Below are 20,975 nucleotides of genomic sequence, written 5' to 3' on the forward strand. Positions count from 1 at the left end.
CAGCCAGGTAGGAGTACAAGGAGGTGCTGCGGCCCAGTACCAACTGATCCACGGACCAGTTCCGGTCCCCGAACCAGGGGTTGGGGACCACTGAATTACAGTATAAAATTTTAAAATGGAGACCAGTTATTGGTTTTAGCAAGTCTATGACAAACAAACTTTGATTGAGTAAACAGGAATCCTTCAGAGTGATATAATTCAAAAAGGGTTTTCTCAGGCAGCTGCAACATTTGCATCCGTACCTGAATGGGTGCTTAGGTATGGCAGAAGCACTTTGCTCAAATGAGTGTAGCAATCTAGTTCACTTGGATGGGAAACCGGCTGGGATCTATAATTTAATCAGGGAAGAAATTAGGAAAATAATAGTTCCAGGTGCTAAGATAAATTTGGGGACTACCTGAGAGAATGAACAAATTGCCAGAGTCTGAAGACAAACTCCCACTTTTGCACAGGGAGGGAGCAACAGTAGCACAGCAGTACTAGGCAATATGTAACATCAGCAGGTCAAAGTATAAACTCCCTTAAGGCAAGGAAGGGATCATCAGAGTTCAACATTGTCTTCATTCCATTGGAGCCAAAATTAGAAGCCTCTTCTGAAGGTTGGCAAGAGGCAAAGGTTTCTTGGCTTCAAGCCAAAAGTAACACCAGGCATTTGAAACATATGGGTCAGATTCTGAGTTCATCTGGGGTTTGTTAGAGCAGGGCTCGAATCAAGATCTCAGATTCAAGCAGCCTTGATGGAGAGCAGTAGTGTAACAACCCAAGAGTTGAATGCCCTCTTCCCATATGCTCACAGTGTATGCTCTTCTGCCATGCCTTCTGCTTAGGTTTGCCAGCTCCAGATTGTGGAATCCCTGGAGATATGGAGATGTTTTTCAGATTTATTGTAGTATTGGTATTAACACGCTATCTGGATAACAGCCCACTTTCAAATTCTTTTCATCAGTAGCAAAGACACCAAAAGAGGTCTAATGGAACCTGAAGTAAAATTCAAAAAAGCAATCAATTCACAAAAGTAATAACAGAAAAAACACCTACCAAATGATGAACATGCATCTGTTCCCAAGTGGGACCTACTTTCCCTTCAAGGCTGACCACCAAATTACTTGCTGATTGCAATTCCAACAGTTTTTCTTGGAGATCAATTGTAATCCCAGAAGACCTTCAGCCCAACCAATAAGACCTATTTGCCCATGTAAATACATAACTGTGGAGGCATTCTGACAGCTCACATGAAGATAAAAAATCACAAGCGTCACTCATGAAAAATGATTCTCCTTCCTCTGAGAATCGCATCTAACCTAGCATTACTCAGCACTCTGTTTATAATGGAAATAGCCACAGTTTCAAAGGTACAGGACCCCACTGCGCACCCACGGGACAGAACAAAAGCAAAGTCAAGCAGTAACTAACAAGAAAAAGCCTCTAGAAGTCCCAGGCTGTTCTAGAATTCCTAGTTTACCTCAGGGTCCTTTCACTGATTCAGGCCAGATCTCTTGTAAGCTGCCCATCTTTCATTTCTGTGTCTATTTTCGTATGTAAATACTTGCCAGAAAAACACCCCCTGGGCATGGTCAGTAGCTCAGCTTTTCGTGTACCGCACTGTCGCTAGTAAGTGGAAAGTCACATGTGACAACACAGTGAAAAGAACATGGATAACTATTCTTAGACGGGGAATGTACACAGTGCCTTGCTGTGGGACCTAGTTAAGTCATCTCTAGATAGCAGTGGCTGTGCCTTGCTGCTAAACAAACCTGAAAAATCACCCCCCATGAATTATTTCACCAGCGAATGAGCCAACACGAGACGGTTTAATAGCTGTTTTAAAAAAAAATTAGTCTTCATGGTCACGGTCTAGCCATGGAAACTTTCAGCTGAGGATAAACAACCCCCAGCGCCTGAAGGCAGGGAACGAATAAGGTAAACTAATCTGCCGCCATTTTCCTCTGCAGTTGTGAGCTATTAGATTGGGGGAGAGATTTTGCCTGTTGAATGTTTAGCCACTGCACGTTCAGCGGCCACAGAAAGAACAAGTTTATATGTTTTGTGTTTTATCAGAGACAAGAGAGGGGAGGTGGGAATGCCAGATAGCGGCTGCCCAACTCACTCAGAGGTAATGCAGCTTTGCAAATCCGTTTTCTTGTCCTTTGACAGCTCTTAAAAAAAAAAAATGAAATCAGGCTTGATTTGAACATGACCCCGGCAAAGCAAATTAGCTTTTCCTTGGGGATTTTTCACTCAGCCTGTGGCTGGCTGAAATGGCTCAGACCAGTGATGTGTCCCGCAGAGATGTTTTGCACATGACACCGTGGGAGCTCACGGTCCCACTGGAAAGAGCTTTCCCCTCAGCCGGCATCGTGTTTAGAACTGACCCTACCCAAGACGTTTGTATCCATTTTATCAAGCAGAATGTTATGGCGATGGAAGGGGTATGGGGGGACACCCTAGCAGACTTCGGTACAAAATAAACAGAAAAGAATCTAGAGTCCCAGTTCTTCTCTTGGATGATGTGAAAGCGAAAATCAATGGCCGAGTAAATAAATGTATCATTTTCCCCTACAAATTCCCAGTGTCTAGGCATTTTGTTTGTCATGCGGCTCTGCCAGAGCTACATTCTTTGGGAATGAGTCAAGTAGGGGTTGGAGGAGATTAAAGATTCTAAGACTACAAGTGCTTCATGAGAACGAAAGGCCAGCATCATGTCCGTCTTCAAAATATTTATCATGAAGAAGTTGTTTGCTTTGGGGCTGAAGCAGCAATCGGTTTGTTCATTTTGCAGCATATGCTCTTTTTTAAAAAAAATGCATTTCTTTAAAATTGTGGTTTGCTTTAATCGAGCTGTTCGAGGTGCTGGCAGTATCCACATCCCTCTTGGGTGACCAAGGATTACACTTGATCTCGAGACTATGGACATGAGTTCCCCTGGTGAAAATAGCGGACTCTATAGGATACCATAGAATCTAGGGAAATGGAAGTTCTAGAGTTACTTCACATGATGAGTAGAGTTGTCAACTCCAGATTAAGAAACTCCTGGAGCATGGGTAGGGCATGGTTTGGGGAGTGAAAGGAGCTCAGCAGGGTATAATGCCGTAGTCCATCCTCCAAAGCAGCCATTTTGTCAAAGAGAACTAATCTCTATTCAAAAATAAGTTATAATTCTAGATGATCTCCAGGCTTCATCTGGAGACTGGCATCCCTAGTGATGATATTCTTCCCTTTCCCATTGTGGTGGAGTACTTAAGAGCAGTGGCTTCTAATCTGGCAAGCTGGGTTTGATTCCCCGCTCTTCCACATGCAGCCAACTGGGTAACCTTGGGGTCATTACAGCTCTGTTAGAACTGTTCTGACTGGGCAGTAATATCAGGGTTCTCTCAGCCTCACCTCACAGTGTGTCTGTTGTGGGGAGAGAAAAGTGATTGTAAGCCGCTTTGAGACTCCTTCGGGTAGAGAAAAGCGGCACTCAAGAACCAACTCTTCTTCTTCTTCCCAAACTCTGGCCTCACTAGGCCATGCCCTAATTCTCCAGGAAATTCCCCAATCCAGAGTTGGGAACCTCCACACCCCCTCACATTTCTTCACTGAGGCTGCTACTGTCCATGAGCTGATAGAGATGACCCTCCCCGATCACTTTAACTAATGGTGCAGCAAACTGTGCATTCTCTATAAGGCATCATGAATTATGAGATTCTTCCTCAGAGTTTGGACACCATTTTCATTGTCCTTGTTACCAAACTCCCACAGGGAAAATGAACCTTTTAAACATTTGAGAACTAGTATGCGAGACTTGGGAGATACAACCCACTCTCATCAGAAGCTAAGAGAGTCAGTACTTGGAAGGGAGACCACCAAGGACAACTCTGCAGAGGAAGGCCATGGCAAACCACCTTTCTTTCTAACTAGCCGTGACAGCCCCTTGCTGAGGTTGCCATAAGTTGGCTGCGACCTGAAGGCACTTTGCCCACATGCATATGCAGCTTGCCATGTTGCTTTCCAAGAAACATGAGAGAATAAGAAAATAAGGAGGACAATCTCCTGGGATGGAGCACCAAGTAGGCAGACAGGCAGATGTTGGTTAGTGGCAAGCAGGCCAAGTGGTTAGCATTACCCAAATCTGCAGCCTGAAGCAACCACTTCATCAGGTGGCCTCATCATAGAACTGGCCCTGCCCTGAAACATGAGTCACCCACCCCAGGATTCCAGTGTTCCTGGTTTATTCTATAAAATACAATGTGCACTTTCCTTGATATTCCTGCTCTTCTACTGGTATATGTTGCTGGTTTTTCTCATTTCAGATCTAAACAGACCATATTTAAAGACCTGTTGAATGTTGAGCTTCCAAGCTGGCTAATTGGAGGAAACAGCACTGAGAATTAATGTTGACATCTCTTTGAGGTTCACTATGGAAGAGAGGGCCCCAGAAGACCTGCTGTTCCAAGACCAGGATCTCTCCTCTGAACTGCTAAGGCAGCTTAATGTTTTACGGCAAAACAGAATCCTAACGGACGTCATTCTATGCACCAGTGACACTGAAATTCCTTGCCACAGGAATGTGCTTGCTTCGAGTAGTCCTTACTTCAGGGCAATGTTTTGTAACAACTTCATAGAGAGCTGTCAGGAAAAAGTCAACCTCCAAGGGATCGACTCAGGCATCCTTCATTGTATCATCACTTATGTCTACACGGGAGAGATTCTCATAACAGTGGAGAACGTTTTGTATCTGATGGAGACGGCCTCCATGCTCCAGTACGCAAGACTCTTTGAGGCCTCTTCGGTCTACCTCCAGAATCACCTCACGCCCGACAACTGCCTCAGCATGATCAGGATCTCGGAAATCTTACACTGTGAAAACCTCAACAAGAAAGCAAAAGTTATGGCTCTGAGGCATTTCCCTGAAGTAGCCGCTTCAGAAGACTTGAAAGAACTTTGCGCCTTGGAATTGTTGGACTATCTGGGGGATGACGAACTCTGCGGAGAGGAAGAGCAGGTCTTCGAGGCACTCATGGCCTGGGTCCGGCATGATGTCCCAACACGACAGGGCTACATCCAAGACTTGTTCAAGAAGGTAAGGATTCAGTACGTCCACCCTACCTTCTTCTTTCACTTCATCGCCAACGATTCACTCATTCAGTCATCACCCGCTTGTCAAAGTATCTTGGACCTGGCGAGTAAGCAGATGTTCTCTTTGTACAGCACCAGCGCTCCTGAGGTCAAGCCCATGTGGCACGTCCCACGGCGATATTCATACCGAGAGTTCCTCGTCCTGGTCGGCGGTCGGAAGGACAACCAGCAGACCATGAGGGATGTGTTGCTCTATGATGAGAAGACGAACCAATGGTTGACCTTCGCCAAATACCCGACTCGGCTCTATAAAGCCTCTGCAGTGAGCTTGCACAGTAATGTTTATCTCCTTGGGGGGATCCCCATCGGCAACGGGAAGGGGTGCATTAGTGACAATGTTTACATCTTCTCACTCAAGCTTAATCAGTGGCGGCTGGTCCAGCCCATGCTGGTTCCACGCTATTCCCACAGGAGCGTTGCCTATAAAAACTACATTTTTGCCATTGGAGGTATGGGGGAGAATCAGGAAATCCTAAATTCCATGGAAAGGTATGACAGCATCTACAACGTTTGGGAACACACAGCGAATATGCCTGTTGCCGTTCTTCATCCGGCTGTGTCTGCTAAAGACCAAAGAATCTACCTTTTTGGAGGAGAGGATATGATGCAAAACCCTGTCCGCCTCGTACAGGTAAATACTTCATTGTTTTACCTGCCGTGAGTCAGTCTGCCAGTGTTAAAAGCAATACTAGGGAAAGGCAGAGACAGGATTCCAAATTTATGAGACCACCAGCTCTCACCATGTTTGACTCTTCCGGTGTTCTCCAGCATGCTGAATGACTTTTTCTGGACTCAACAGGCAGCATAAGATTTTGTCCTTTACCATGAATTCTGCATGATAGACAGCCAGGTGCATTTTCCTAACTCAGAACTCTCCAGAAATTTCATTATGAACAGCTACTGCCACGCTGATGCTTTGCTTACTTTGGAAGGGGTTCACCAAGGAAGCTGGTGCCATTTTGCAGTATGTAGAGTTGCCAATCTCCAGGTAGGGCCTGGAGACTGGAATTAAAGACTTCAGGGATCAGTTCCTTGGAGAAAATGGATGCTTTTGTGGGGAAACACAAAAGCATTACACCACACTGAGGTCCCTCCACTCTCCTAACCCTGCCCTTCCCAGCCTCCACCTTGAAAACAACTGGAATTCCCCACCCAGAATTGGCAAACCTAGCAGTACAGAATCCAGGACATCGTATGGCATGTGTGTAGTGTAGCCAGGACATCATAAGATGGTCTGTCAGTCAGGCAGGTGGGTTTGCCATTGCCTGCCTCTGCATAATGACCCTAGTGTTCCTTTGAGGTCTCCCATCCAAATATGAGCCAGGGACAACCCTGCTTAGCTTCAGAGATCAGAAAAGATCAGGCTTGCTTGGGCTATCCATGTCAAGTACTTTCTACCTCTCCATTATCCCTCCCTCCCAAGAGCAGTACAGTCTAGTGACCTGAATCTGCTTAGGGTCCCCAACCCTAAAGCTAACTCACCTCAAACAAGGCCACGGTCTTTTCAGCTCTGGCCCCAGCCTGGTGGGACACTCTGCTGAACAAGATCAGAGCCCTGCAGGACCTTAAGTTGTTCCGCAAGGTTTACCTGGCCTATGGTTGAGGCAGGAAAGGTCCATCAAAATTGCCGGCCTTCCTAACCAAGAATCCACCCAATTAGAACATCACTGGAATGATACTTATGCTTTCTCTTCCACCCCGGAAGAGGGATGGAGTAGATCGGCCATCCTTCGCTTCAGAAAGGAAATGTGGATATGCAATTAGAGGTAGTATTTTACCCCAAATCCAAGAAAATATTTCATGCCCTTCTGTTTTTTAGGTGTACCATGTGACCAGGAACATGTGGTTCCGAATGGAGACTCGAATAGTGAAGAACGTTTGTGCACCTGCAGCTGTAATCGGAGACCGGATATTCATTGCTGGAGGTAATTTTTATTTCAACCTGGTTTTTAGCACATGGAATCCCAAATCAGAATAGCATCTTCCGTGCTGCATGACAATTCATTATCTCAGGTGCGAAGCATGTCACACACAATAGTTTGCCTGCATGGAAATCTCTCTCTCAGTGTCCGTATTTGTGGTGCCAGATGTGTGAAATGCAGGCGTTTATTATCCCAAAGGGCCTCCTTGGCTTCTCACTGCAAGTACACACAACATGTGTTTGTGTGTCGCACATTATGTTCTGTTGACCACACATATAATTCCGATGTGAAAAAATCAAAACGTGGGAAGCAATTCTGTGTGTAGAGAACACGGAGCCTCAAACGTGTCTAGGGAAAAGATCTGCAAATTTAATGCCCCCAAATGTATTTATTCTTAATCTTTGTGCCAGTAATTCAGCTGACAAGCTTAAGCCCTAAACTTTTCAGTTTATTCAATAAAGTATACAAACATTTCAGTTCATTTGAAAACATAATTCATTCTTCTTTAAAGTGGGGAGATTTACGGCTGATAAGTTTTCTTTTACCAGTAAGCACGCCATAACATCTTCCCATTGTTCCTGGCTTATCAGCAACTAGAGCTGAAAAAAAAACCCTACAATAATAATAAACACATTTTTTAAATTTTTAAAGGATTCAATATATCTGAAGTCTTCCCTAGACAATTCACTTCAAAACAAAACTGGGTTTATTGGCCTGAGTAATGGGAATCCTGGCTTTTGTGAGATATTGTTTAGTGGGCCGGGGGGGGGGGGGGTGATGCTACATATGGTTGTAATTCTGCCTGAACTTACAATGGCATCCTTCTGAAACCATGTCATGTTAAAACACAGCAGTTTAGAAAATAAACCTGTTGCAGGAAGATAGCCATGTAAGGTCAGTCAGCAAGATCTTTGATTTGAGTGGGTTGCCAACCACCAAGTTGGGGATGGAGATCTCCCAGAATTGTTGCCCATGGACATCTGGAGAGCCACAGTTTGACCACCGCTGGTATATGGCTCTGCAACATGCATGACTGATCCAGAGTGAGCCTACCTTTCCCCCACAATATCCAGAAGTGGATATAAGCCTCGATGTTTGAAAAATCGGCATCAGTAAGTGTGCGGATTTCTGCTTTTTATGAATTAACTTCCTTCTCCATGCCTCGTAGCAAAGCAGTCTTCCCTGATTGGCCATGGCTTCTGTTCAAAGACTTCCTGGTGACCGCGCTCCAGAAGCCCTAACTTCTCTTAAAAGAGATTTGCCTCTTGTTATTTCCTCCTCCTCTACTGTCTCCAATCCTCCCACCCCCCCTTCAAGAAAAGAAAGAGACTCCCACTGTGCTTTTTCAATTGGGGGGGGGAGCGGAATAGAGAAAGACTCGAGTTCAAATTGCACTGAATTCAGCAGGATCCACAACAGAAAAAACAAAATAAGTGCAGAATCAGCCCTGGTGGAACAGCTGAGTTTTGCAGGCCCTCGAAAATGGTTTTAAAACCCCGAGGGCCCGTCTGTGGGTACTGGTGTGGTCCGTCTGTGGGCACAGTGTTCATGTGGGTTGCATTTTGGTACAGGTGAACCGGGCTAAATAATCTAACCTCCTCGCATTACACAACCCACCTCAGTTTTGGAGTCATGACCATTAACTCCAGAGCTCTGCTGTATACTGTTGCCATGAAGAACTTTTCCCATTCAGGCTTTTTTGGGCTTTGTTCTAGGGTATACCCGGAGAGTCATTGCTTATGATACTAAGGCCAATACATTTGTGAAGTGTGCAGACATGAAGGACAGGAGGATGCATCATGGTGCGGCAGTGATCGATGGGAAGCTGTATTTGACTGGAGGCCGCTGTCTCACCAGCGACAACGCTATTGAAGACTCTGATTCACTTGAGTGCTACGACCCGAAGACGGACACCTGGACTTCAAAGGGGAAACTGCCACACAAACTGTTTGACCATGGGTGCCTCACTGTCCAGTGTGTCCCCTGCTCCAACCTCTTGCGGGAGGAGGACTGAGGGAAGCGGGTGTTGTTGTTTTTTAAATGGCTTAGTGAATGCTGATACACAGTTGCCAAGGAAATCACCTGAAGGGAATAGATTACTGAGGCGGTAAAGCAGGGTGACAATTTCCTATCCATTCCCTGGTTCTGCCATGAAGTCCAGTTTGCTATCTAAGCTGTAGAGCTAGGATGAATGAAAGGACAGTGAGTGGTCGATGGTTTAATTATTTACTGAGGAATCATTTGGATTTTTCAACCTCCAGCACCAAAAGATCTTCCTCCATCTATACTGAGTTTACACCTTTCCTCACAGCCTCAAAAAGACTTACTTGGAAACCAGAGGAATGCCAAGAAAGGCCAAAAACAGGGTAAATTGATATGCCTCCTTAGCAATGCCATCCAGGTAACAATACTAGGTTGGTACTTTTGAGGGTTTTCATGGGTATGGTCTTAAATCTTGATCTTCATGCCTTCTTAGGAAGGGACAACGAATGGATTATTAGCTTCTATTCAGTGCTTCATAGAAGCGGAAACAAATCCAGCAAAGAGGAAATGGGAATATGCACACCTTGACCAATGGTCCCATAGGAGCCACGAAATGTAGTTGGCAATGGCACCCAGAGATTAAACAGCTGAGCATCTTTAGGCTGTGAGAGGACTTTGAAGTAAAAGGATAGTAGGGATGCCAGCTTCTAGGCAGGACGTGGGGATCCCCCATAATTACATAGAATCATAGAATTGGAAGGGGTTTCCAGGGTTGTCCAGTCCAACCTCCTACAGCTCATCTCCAGGTGACAGAGATCAGTTTCCCTGGAGAAATTGGCTGCTTAGAAGGGGGACTGTATGACATTCTACCCTACTGAAGTCCCTACCTTCCCCAAACTCCACCCTCTGAAGGCCCCTCTTCCAAAGACTCCAGGTTTTTCCCAACCTGGAGCAGGCAGCACTAAAAGAGAGGCAGGCAGGCCCTGGTGTGGAAACAGGAAGTGGCAAAAGGCAGAACAGGTTGAAAGAGACCTGAAGATATAGGGAGAAATAAGGACTACCACCACATAACCAGTATGGCAAATCCCTCAAGTGAGGGCCTGATCCCAGCCTTTAAGGAGTGAGCCTTAAGGAGTGATTGAATAACTACCTAACCTGCTGAAAATAATTTTCTGAGCAGTTTCTTACATATGTACATCCTAATAAAGAAGAGATTTCACAGTGTTCTTCCCTGTTTAGCTTGCTTATTTTGGGTTTCCATGGAGTCAGAAGGTGCATTAGTGATACATCTTTATAATTTATGACATATGTAAGGTGGTTGATTCCTTGACTATAATGAAAAAGAGGTTTGTTTGTACAGATGCTTTCAGAGGGTAGACATGTTGGTCTGCAGTAGACCAGCTAGATTTGAGTCTAGTAACACCTGAAAGACAAACAAGACTTTCAGGGTATATGTTTTAAAGAGTCAAAGCTCTCTTCATCCGATACCTGAAAAAATTAGTTTTGACTCTCGAAAGTTTATACCGTGACAGACCCCCCACACACATATACATCCTCACTCTGAGGTAAATTTTTCCTCCAAAAATAATAAAGTTGTTCCCTCACAGACTGAGCTGCCCTTGTAGTGTGTTTTCATTGTTGTAAAATGAAGCTGACTGTCCCACCCTGTCACTGACGTTTTTATAGCTTTATTCGGCCCTGAAACTTTTGGGGAAGGTGTAAGAACCCTCTTTAGTTTAACCTTTGTCAGAATGGCACTGAGAATGGTTCACAACTAACAAATATAAGATTTAATTTTACATAGAAGGAAAGGGTTGTTGGGATGAGGAATCAAAGTTTTGACATACAAATGAGTTATAATAGAGTTAGAAGTTCTTTGTTAACAGGTTTTTGAGAGGTTTTCAAGCTTTTTCATATATGATACTTCTATACAACTGAGAGGTTCCAAGAAACCCTGGGGTTACACAAGAGTTCCCCAGGTGTTATAAAGCCTTTTCTCAGAACTTTGGATGGCCACTGACATCACTAGATGTTGCCATATAGGCTTAGTCTCTTTCTCCACAGTGAAAATAGCAAATAATTGATTGATTGTTTAGCCCCCATATCTTATTTGCATGCCCACTTTTCTATCACCACTTCTTGGGAACCTTGAAGCCTGAAAAATATTTCAGGGATCTCTCCATAGCCAAAAGATTGAACAAGGCTGTGAAAGTATTTGTGTTTTTAATTTGATTTTAATATTTGATCAACTGGTAATTTTATTGATGATTTTAGCTGCATTATATATTAATTGATGTAAGCCATCCTGAGACAACTGGTTCAATAAAATAAAATCTTGTTTACATTTTTGAAGTACTTCTTGCAATAACAGTGTATCATTTAATCTCCAGCTTCTTTCCTGTTTTATCCTTTCAAAATAATTTCTATTGGGTTATGATATGCTAATGTTTTTTGTAATATTTCTGTCTTCTTAATTTTTAAAATAAAGGTTTTAGAAACCCAACACATATTGATTCTTGAATATGATGGACATCTATCAGAAAAAAGGTGTAATCTCTTTTATTTGAATGGTATGTTTAAATATGTCATATTTAAAAACATTTTATGGCTATTTCCCATTAGTATTTTTGGATCTATCTTTTTTGGAGTCTAATAAACCATTCATGTCTCTCATTTCGCCTTCATGAAAATCTAATACAACTTGAAAAGTTTTTCATAAAATCTACTTTACCGTTATTATGATGCTAGTCCATATCTGACCCTCCAGTAATTTAATCTTCAAGAGCAGATATCTTTCCTTCAAATCCATTACTTCCAATTTTGAGTTTTTAACATATATTGCCACACCTTTCTTTCTTTCGTTCTCTTTGCAGATGCTAAGTAAACTGTGCCCAAACATTTACAAATTAATATGTTTTCTGTATGCAAAAAATGCCCAGCCCTTTTTTATTTAACTGGTTCAAAGTAACAGATAAATTTTTTAAATCCATCATGCTTTTTATTCCTTTTTCTTCCCTTTCAGCTTCATTTTGGTATCATTTCTTCTACTGGTATAGATTTGACTTTTTGTTCTTCATAGATATCCAAGTCAGGCTCTCTTTCTTTATCCTTTTCTATCATAAGAATGTCTTCTGAGTTTGAGGGTTTTGTATCTGTTTTTATTACTTATAGAAGAATTGCAGCTTGGTCTGTTGTCATTATTGTTCTCCTTTCTTTATCCATAAAAAACGTCTAATGCACATGGTATCTTCCAGAGATATCTTATTTGTTTTGTTATAAAAAATGTATTAAATCTCTGAATTCTTTTCTTTTCTTGATTGTATCAGAGTGTAAATCTTGAAATATTTGTATTGTTTTCCCATCTATCTGTAGTGGTTCCTATCTGTGTAGGTTCAGCATAGTTTCTTTTAGTTTTTATGTTCAAAGGAGATTAAAATATCCCATGGTAATTTATTGCATTTCACAAAATTAGATCTTGTATTTATCCTATAGATTTCATCTATTTCTGGAAAGTATACTTGTACTTTTACCAATTTTTATAGAATATCTCTGATCTTAGATTCCAGATCCAAATTTAAACTCAATTGTTCTTCTGGAATTCCTCTAAATCTTCAATTGTTGACCTTCAATTTTATTTCAAGAATTTTGGTTTTCAAATTTGCTTCTTATAGTTCTTTCTTCTGTTGGTTTTGTATCTTATCAAAGTCCTTTTGTTTTTCATTAATTTCTGTTTGATCTATCTTCAGCTGATCTATATCTCTTTGTCTTTCTTGAATTTTTATTAGTTAAATCATGTTAGTGTTTTTATTATTGTTTGTTTAATACTATCTTGAGCTTTCTGATCTGCCTGGTGGACTTCTTGAACTTTTCATAAATGAGTTTGGACACTTTGACTTTCTCATTTGAGTTCTGTTTATAGAGAACTAACTTCTTTGGAAATGGACTTACAAAGTTTTTCTATCATTATATCAAAATCATCTTGTGAACCTTTGTTCATTTAGGCCTCAGTCTTCTCTGCTGTCTCCCATGAGTCTCTTTCCCTACTACTGCATGAACCATTTGTGCTATGAAAACATTCCCTCTTTGATCTTTACCAAGAGTTGGTGAGGGGGAGGGTATGGTCTTTTTAAAAAAGTATTTCTCAAGAAGCAAGGCTGTTTCCAAGGGCAGAGTTTTCCTTGTGCTGTCATCTGTTTACCATTTTAATGCATTTCTCTTTGATTTTTTCATAAAACATACCTGACTAATGATGAAAGAATTCAATGCAGAGAAAAATGAATAATCTTGTATGGCCCGTCTGTATCCCTGGCCTGTTTTTCAAATGCAGTGGGTTTAACTTCTAACTTAATGGAATTAAATATGAACGGAAGAGTGATCTGATTGAGCACAATTATTTAGCACTTTATTTCTAGAGTTGTATTGCATTGTGGGAATCATTATTATTATTAATTTACATTCTCACCTTTCTCCCCAGTGGGGACCCAAAAGAACTTTTGTCATTCTCCTCCATTTTATCTTCATAACAACCCTGTGAGGTAGGCGAGGTGTGTTGGAAGTGAAGGACTTAACACTGTCGCTTAGCCTCAGACTATAAGAGGACTATAAGAGAGATAGAAAAAATAGATAGGCCAGTCATACACAACCAGCCTTGTTGATTGTGTGCAGTTCTGGAGGCCTCACTTCAAGAAGGACGTAGATAAAATTGAAAGGGTACAGAGGAGAGCGACGAAGATGATCTGGGGCCAAGGGACCAAGCCCTATGAAGATAGGTTGAGGGACTTGGGAATGTTCAGCCTGGAGAAAAGGAGGTTGAGAGGGGACATGATAGCCCTCTTTAAGTATTTGAAAGGTTGTCACTTGGAGGAGGGCAGGATGCTGTTTCTGTTGGCTGCAGAGGAGAGGACACGCAGTAATGGGTTTAAACTTTAAGTACAACGATATAGGCTAGATATCAGGAAAAAAATTTTCACAGTCAGAGTAGTTCAGCAGTGGAATAGGCTGCCTAAGGAGGTGGTGAACTCCCCCTCACTGGCAGTCTTCAAGCAAAGGCCTAAATGAGGCCTAAATGAGAGCCAGTTTGGTGTAGTGGTAAGGAGTGCGGACTTCTAATCTGGCATGCCAGGTTCGATTCTGCGCTCCCCCACATGCAGCCAGCTGGGTGACCTTGGGCTCGCCACGGCACTGATAAAGCTGTTATGACCGGGCAGTGATATCAGGGCTCTCTCAGCCTCACCCACCCCACAGGGTGTCTGTTGTGGGGAGAGGAATGGGAAGGCGACTGTAAGCCGCTTTGAGCCTCCTTCGGGTAGAGAAAAGCGGCATATAAGAACCAACTCTTCTTCTTCTTCTTCTTCAAAGGTTAGATACACACTTTTCTTGGATGCTTTAGGATGCTTAGGGCTGATCCTGCGTTGAGCAGGGGGTTGGACTAGATGACCTGTATGGCCCCTTCCAACTCTATGATTCTATGATTCTTAGAAGAGAACAGTGACTGGACCTTAAGCCAAGTTCTTGATTGGTCCCTCTCTTATGATTGGTTAATAGTCCAGAGCCGGTGATTCCCAAGTAGGATTCCAGCCTCATATCTCAAGTTCTGAGTCCCGTATAGTATCTTCATGTCTGCATACACAACAGGGAGCAGAGCAGTTGCAAATTAGGCTTATAGTCCCAGAAAATGCTGTGATGGACATGTCAGGGTCAAATCAGTGGGCACAGATGGTCCCAACAGGATCAAGGTTGAGAACTTTTCTATAGATTTTATCCCACATTTCAGTGATCCTGTTTACCAGCCACACAAGTCCTTCCCATGAAATAATGAGCTCAAATACATGAATGAACACCCCTGTCATTAGTTCCCATATTGTTGAAAGCTTTTAAACATGACAATATTGCCTTGGGAGAAACCTATGGAAAAGTGCCCCCTATGAGAGTTTTGGGAGGGTCTGCAGCAAAATAACTAGATCTGACAAAAAGCGCTTTGACTAGGAAACGGCTCAGGTAAGGAAAATGGCTTCATTTTTTAAAATGGCACAAATCAAAGGTACAAGGTACAACCTAATCGTGTCAGTGTCAACAATGAATTCAACGAAGGCCTATTTTTTCTTTAGCCATCTTCATGGAACAGGATGAAGGGGTAAGGGAGAGAGGAAACGGTGCCTGCTTTATGTGGTTATGACACATGTGTATATTTCCTTCCAAACACTGAAAAGCACAGAGGGTGCGATGCCATTGAGTTTGTGAGGGTTTCTCAGCTCGGTCTCGTATTCCACCCGACAAAGTAAACATCACGGGATAGGGCTACCGGATACCAAAAGAACTCGTGAGCGGCCCCTGATTTGTTCCCCATAAATAAATCCTTCTCCGCTGCCTAGGCAGCTGATCCAAGTACAGACAAATAAAAGGTAATATTTATGAGGGATTTTTTTTTTGCAGGGAGGGGGGGATCACCTATATAAAAGCCAGGCTCCTGGGTTTTCTCACTTTGTCACACAACAGTGTGACCAGAAATTGAACTCTTAATATGGTTCAGCAAGGCTTAGTTTAAATGTGATTCTGAATCCCCTTGGAGGAGAGCATGTGGAACAGGGGTAGTCAAACTGCGGCCCTACAGATGTCCATGGTCTACAATTCCCAGGAGCCCCTGCCAGCGAATGCTGGCAGGGGCTTGTGGGAATTGTAGTCCATGGACATCTGGAGGGCCGCAGTTTGACTACCCCTGATGTGGAAGCTCAAAGCAATATGGGGCCAGAACTTGACCCAAAAACATCCTTCGTGAGGAAAAGTCCTCTGTCTTTCAGGTGTTATGACCATCATGTCGTAAGGGTTAGGGATCCTTCATAAGAATTCCTTGATGTATTCCTTTGTTAATTCTTTTTTTTTCTCTCAAATCTATCTAATTTACAGAATAATACAAATGTTAAGACAGAAAATACAATTCTTGCTATTCATTCTATCGACAAGAATGAAGTGGTTACACATTTACAGTGCTATCCGAAACAGAGTTACACCCTTCGGAACCCGATGGGTATAGAAGGGTATAACTCTGTTAACAATGGCAGTATTAATCCTAAATGAAAGTTTGGGGCAAAATCTACAGAAAAGCATGTGTGTGTGTGTGTCTGAGAGAGAGGAAGGGAGCGGGACCAGGAAGGAGAGGTAAGGGGGAGAAGCATAGGGGGAGTGCGGGGAGTGTGTGCGTGTGCATGTGTGTGCACGCATGTGTGTCTGTGTGTGTCTGAGACAGGGACGCGGTGGGACCAGGAAGGAGAGGTAAGGGGGAGAAGCATAGGGGGAGTGCGTGTGTGTGCATGTGTGTGCACGCATGTGTGTGTGTGTGTGTCTGAGACAGGGAAGGGGTGGGACCAGGAAGGAGAGGTAAGGGGGAGAGGCATGGGGGGAGGGAGTGGAGGGGAAGGAGTCTGGGTGCATGAATGTGACAGAGAGGGGGCCAGAACCAGGAAGTATCAGACTAGGGTTGTGTTCCACATACCCTGCGATAGTCAGACTCTCACTAGATTTATTCAGACCCAGCACGTTAAAAAAAAAAACAAGTGTACTATTTGGCCCTGACAGGGTTTCCTCCCCGGGTTCTTTGTGGGTTTTTTCCCCATGTAAACAGGGAATCGGATGATTATATTGCTATAAATCTTGTATAAACAGAGCAATGAGCAAATGCCAGCAGCGGGCACGGTTTGTGAAAAAGGTTGGGTGCATGGAGCATTCCAAAGATCTGTTTGTTACTGCAAGTTTGCCTGTTGCCAAGCTTTAGAAACTCTGAGGCTGCACTCAGAAATCAATTTCTCTGCAATTAAGGATTGTTGTGCTCAAACCCCGGCTAGATTCTGATCTTGTGAGCTCGCCGCACTTTTTCCTTCTCACACAGACAATTACTGGGAAAACTAACTTAAGTTCCCATGAAGACAGATTCAAGTGTTGGTCTGAAGCAACCAAACAAAGTTTGAGTCCTTGGCCTCTTTAAGACTGACAAAGTTATTTTTGAGGGATAAACTTTTGTGTGCATGGATAATTTGTCAGATAAGGATGCCACTGGACTCAAACTTGGTCCTCCATTTCCCATGATGCACATGACCTAGTCTGAACTGGTTTTACCTCTTCAAACTAAGGTCTTGTTTTAGGATCTCAGTTAAAGGAGCCAAGTCCCTCCCACTGACCTACATGCCTGCATTCATAGATCACAGGTTAAAAAATTAGTTTTTTTAAGGGTAGGTCTCCATATGAGAGAAGAGGAGCTTGTAAACAAGCTAAGTTCATGGATATGTTGCCTTAAACACAGTTCATTATAGTAGAAGACCCTGTTTTTTCTCTACCTTAAGGGGTCTCAAAGCAGTTTATAATCATGTTTCCTTTCCTCTCTCTACAACAGGTGGCTTGGTTGGCAGGTGGGGCAGAGAGAGTGCTGAGAGAACTGTGACTGGCCCAAAGTCACCCAGAAGGCTTCATGCAGCAGAGTGGAGGACCAACCCCTGTTCTCCAGATTACAGTCTGCTGCTCTTAACCACTCCACCACACTGATTCGGAAATATCCTTCCCTATGAATTGAATTGAATTTAAATTTATTCTTGAAGCTGAAGCCATAACAATCATGCAAAAAACAAATCATTAAAATATAAATATAAGTACAAGTACAAGTACAAGTACAAGTACAAGTACAAGTACAAGTACAAGTATAAATATATGTGTGTGTGTGTCACAATAAGAGGATCACAATAAGAAAATTGCAAGTGCAGAATAAAATAAGAAAATGAAATAAAAGAATTATATATCAACTAAAATTAGGATTCCTCAGCCATACTTGAAACACACCTTTTCTAATAATAATGGAATGGTCCTTCTTTTGAAGAGTAACATTTTGTGGCAAAAAAAAAGACACAATGGAACTTCCAGGCACATGAAGCAGCAGTAAATGAAGCCAAGGGGCCAAGCCCTATGAAGATAGGTTGAGGGACTTGGGAATGTTCAGCCTGCAGAAAAGGAGGTTGAGAGGGGACATGATAGCCCTCTAATATTTGAAAGGTTGTCACTTGGAGGAGGGCAGGATGCTGTTCCCATTGGCTGCAGAGGAGATGACACACAGTAATGGGTTTAAACTACAAGTACAACGATATAGGCTAGATATCAGGAAAAAGTTTTTCACAGTCAGAGTAGTTCAGCAGTGGAATAGGCTGCCTAAGGAGGTGGTGAGCTCCCCCTCACTGGCAGTCTTCAAGCAAAGGCCGGAGACACACTTTTCTTGGATGCTTTAGGATGATGGATGGCTGATCCTGCGTTGAGCATGGGGTTGGACTAGATGGCCTGTATGGCCCCTTCCAACTCTATGATTCTATGATTCTGTGATTCTATGATTCAAACCATTTGTCTGCTTAGCTCAGTATTGCCTATTCTGACTGGCAGATGCTCTCCAGAGTTTTTTGCAACACCCCAGTTACCAGTGGTCCTTTAACTGGGCATACCAAGAACTGACCCCATCGCCCTCTCCATAGAAAGCAGATGCTCTGCCCCTGAGTCACAATCCCTTTGCCGCTCGGGATGAACATACAGTATTTCTTCGGAGCCATGAAAACGATCTGATCGGATTGCTTTTTCTCTGTGGCTTATCCTTCTGTTTTGGGGCTAAGCTGAACTGTACCTGGCCTGGGTGTGCCATCTGCCAATAACAATTAATAGTAAGTGTTCCATCCCAGACTTTCTGGAAATAAACTGATCTGTTTATAGTTACAGGACAGAGCATCGACACCGTATGCCATCCCATGTGATGCCACATCTGTTTTGACAGAGCGAGGGGAAAGAAGGTGAGAGATCACAAACCCATAGTAACAGAGCCTTCAGGAAGAGGCAGGGGAGCACAAAGTTGAGCCAAGGAGGACTAGCAGGAGCAGGTGGCCTTGTTGCCACTGTCCTCAAGCAAACCCATAAGACACTTTCACTGCCCTAGACCAGGGGATCCAGTGCCGTTCACTGGAAGCAAACACCAGCTCGGGAATGTAAACAGCTCGGGAAGCAATCTGCTCTTTGGAAGCATTGACAGTAAATCTCATCATCGCCTCTTGCTTTGGCAGCTCTGGACAGAGCTGAGCCCTCACAAGCCCACAAAAGGGCCACAAAGATGCATGGCTTTCCAGCAGGCACATAACAGTAGATTTGCTGGGCTACGTGCTGCTGTTCTTTTCCGAAGCGGTGAGGCAGGCAGGGTTATCGGGGAAGGGGAGTGGAGACGGACAAGAAGAAGAAGAAAAAGAAGGTTGGTTCTTATATGCCGCTTTTCCCTACCCGAAGGAGGCTCAAAGCAGCTTACAGTCGCCTTCCCATTCCTCTCCCCACAACACAGAGAGCTGGGTGGGCGTGTGGCATTTTAGCAAAAATCTGTATCTTTGCCAGTGTACAGTTGAGGAAGGCATTTCAGGCTTAGTTCCCAGCGTACTAATCTGCAAGGAGACGCATCCAGATATTACGTAAACAAAACCTGAGCTGACAAGCCAGTGCTTATTAATATTGTTATTATAACTAATAATCTGCACTGAAATCATACCAACAGATTGTAAGCCTCGCACAATTTTTTTTACCATTGAGAAACCCCTGAAAAGTTCTTCAGGCTTCAAGAAACCCCAGAAGCAGGTGATGATACAGAATTTGGTTGGGAAGCAGAGCTGTGTATACATCCATCTGGTGTCCCTTCCCTTCCCACCCCCCAGGCCCATCACTGGTCATTTGGGGAGGAGAGGGCGGGTCAACATTACCATATATGGTTATATCATGATAACTGTTTAAGATTTTTTTAAAAGAAACATATAAAAGTAATTCACTCCTATCCATTCAGGAAACCCTTCCAGGGCCTTCAAGAAATACTGCTCTTGGGTCTCTGGCGGAAAAACTCTCCCATCACCTTTGGCTGACTCTTTTAACTGGAGCAGCCAGGGACTGAACCTGGGACTTCTGCATGGCAAGCAGATGCTCTGCCACTGAGCCACAACCCCAGACCACCCCATCCTTGAATGGGGTGTCCCTCTCCTGGTCTCAGTCTGGGAGCTGCTCTCTGACCCCCTCCTCTCTGTGTGTTCTTTGTCATTCCCGTTTCTCCGACTGACTCTTTCTGGAGTCACACACCTCTACAGGTCTCTCCTGGAGAAATAATGCCGCTGGAGAGCCACTGCCAGTCTGGAAATACAAATATTGCCCTTCATGGACCAGTGGTCTGATTCATTATAAGGCAGCTACATGTGTATGAGGTGTACTTGGAGAAACAGGCTTCTGATTGGGTAGTGATACACCTCTATGGCCATAATACAGTGCGAGCTTACTTCTGTGGGAATACAGATGTGTGTCCCCAGCTGAGATTAATAATTGTTTGCACATGGCTAGATCTGGATTGGGGCCTCTGGTAGAATGCAGAAAGTCCAGATTGCAAGCACATGCCTATCTTTCCTTTAAAGATGCAGAGTCTTTGGGGGAAAAATTAAAAATCAGTACTGTCATAAGGACAGAACTGCCTTTTTACTGATTTATACCAAGTAGGGACCTTGCTTTGATTATGTAGAGTACACGATGTATTTGGCCCGTGCCTGTGTACTGCTTTGCCCACAGGCTTTGAAGATGTGGTGTTCTTGATCTAAAGGTATCTTCCCAGCTATAAAACCTTTTCCAGAAAATAAGCAAGTCATAAATCCTTTTTAAAATGCTGTTCAACATCACAAGTGTCCATGGCTGAAGGGCGGCAGAAGATTTGGGGATGCATTCAGAAAGGAACAAGAGTAGCTTGTCTTTAGACTAATGAAAGGAGGGGCTGTGGTTTTTCACAACTGCTGTTTGAGGATATGAAGAAGAAGAAGAAGAAGAAGAAGAAGAAGAAGAAGAAGAAGAAGAAGAAGAAGAAGAAGAAGAAGAAGAAGAAGAAGAAGAAGAAGAAGAAGAAGAGTTGGTTCTTATATGCCGCTTTTC

The 20,975-nt window shown here is 43.3% G+C and overlaps 1 protein-coding gene and 1 non-coding gene across 2 annotated transcripts; one reads left to right on the forward strand and one right to left on the reverse strand.

Annotated features, from left to right (window-relative positions):
* Nucleotides 1-1,722: 1,722 nt before the first annotated feature.
* On the forward strand, nucleotides 1,723-10,763 carry KLHL38 (kelch like family member 38). The gene is made up of 4 exons (XM_077351183.1): nucleotides 1,723-1,920; nucleotides 4,293-5,749; nucleotides 6,938-7,043; nucleotides 8,756-10,763. Exons 2-4 carry the CDS (start codon nucleotides 4,400-4,402, stop codon nucleotides 9,052-9,054), a joined length of 1,755 nt encoding a protein of 584 aa, XP_077207298.1. The 5' UTR covers nucleotides 1,723-1,920; nucleotides 4,293-4,399; the 3' UTR covers nucleotides 9,055-10,763.
* A 9,180-nt stretch (nucleotides 10,764-19,943) lies between these two features.
* Nucleotides 19,944-20,014, reverse strand: TRNAG-GCC (transfer RNA glycine (anticodon GCC)). Its single transcript has one exon. It is a non-coding gene; the product is annotated as a tRNA-Gly (tRNA).
* Nucleotides 20,015-20,975: the final 961 nt, after the last annotated feature.

Source organism: Paroedura picta, chromosome 9 (genome assembly GCF_049243985.1).
Source record: "Paroedura picta isolate Pp20150507F chromosome 9, Ppicta_v3.0, whole genome shotgun sequence".
NCBI lineage: Eukaryota > Metazoa > Chordata > Lepidosauria > Squamata > Gekkonidae > Paroedura > Paroedura picta.

What these genes read in the sequence shown, in the direction of transcription:
- KLHL38 (XM_077351183.1), top strand. Translation starts at nt 4,400, where the DNA reads ATGGAAGAGAGGGCCCCAGAAGACCTGCTGTTCCAAGACCAGGATCTC. An exon ending in ACCCTGTCCGCCTCGTACAG is followed by an intron (nt 5,750 to 6,937) that starts GTAAATACTTCA and finishes TCTGTTTTTTAG; the next exon opens with GTGTACCATGTGACCAGGAA. An exon ending in CCGGATATTCATTGCTGGAG is followed by an intron (nt 7,044 to 8,755) that starts GTAATTTTTATT and finishes GCTTTGTTCTAG; the next exon opens with GGTATACCCGGAGAGTCATT.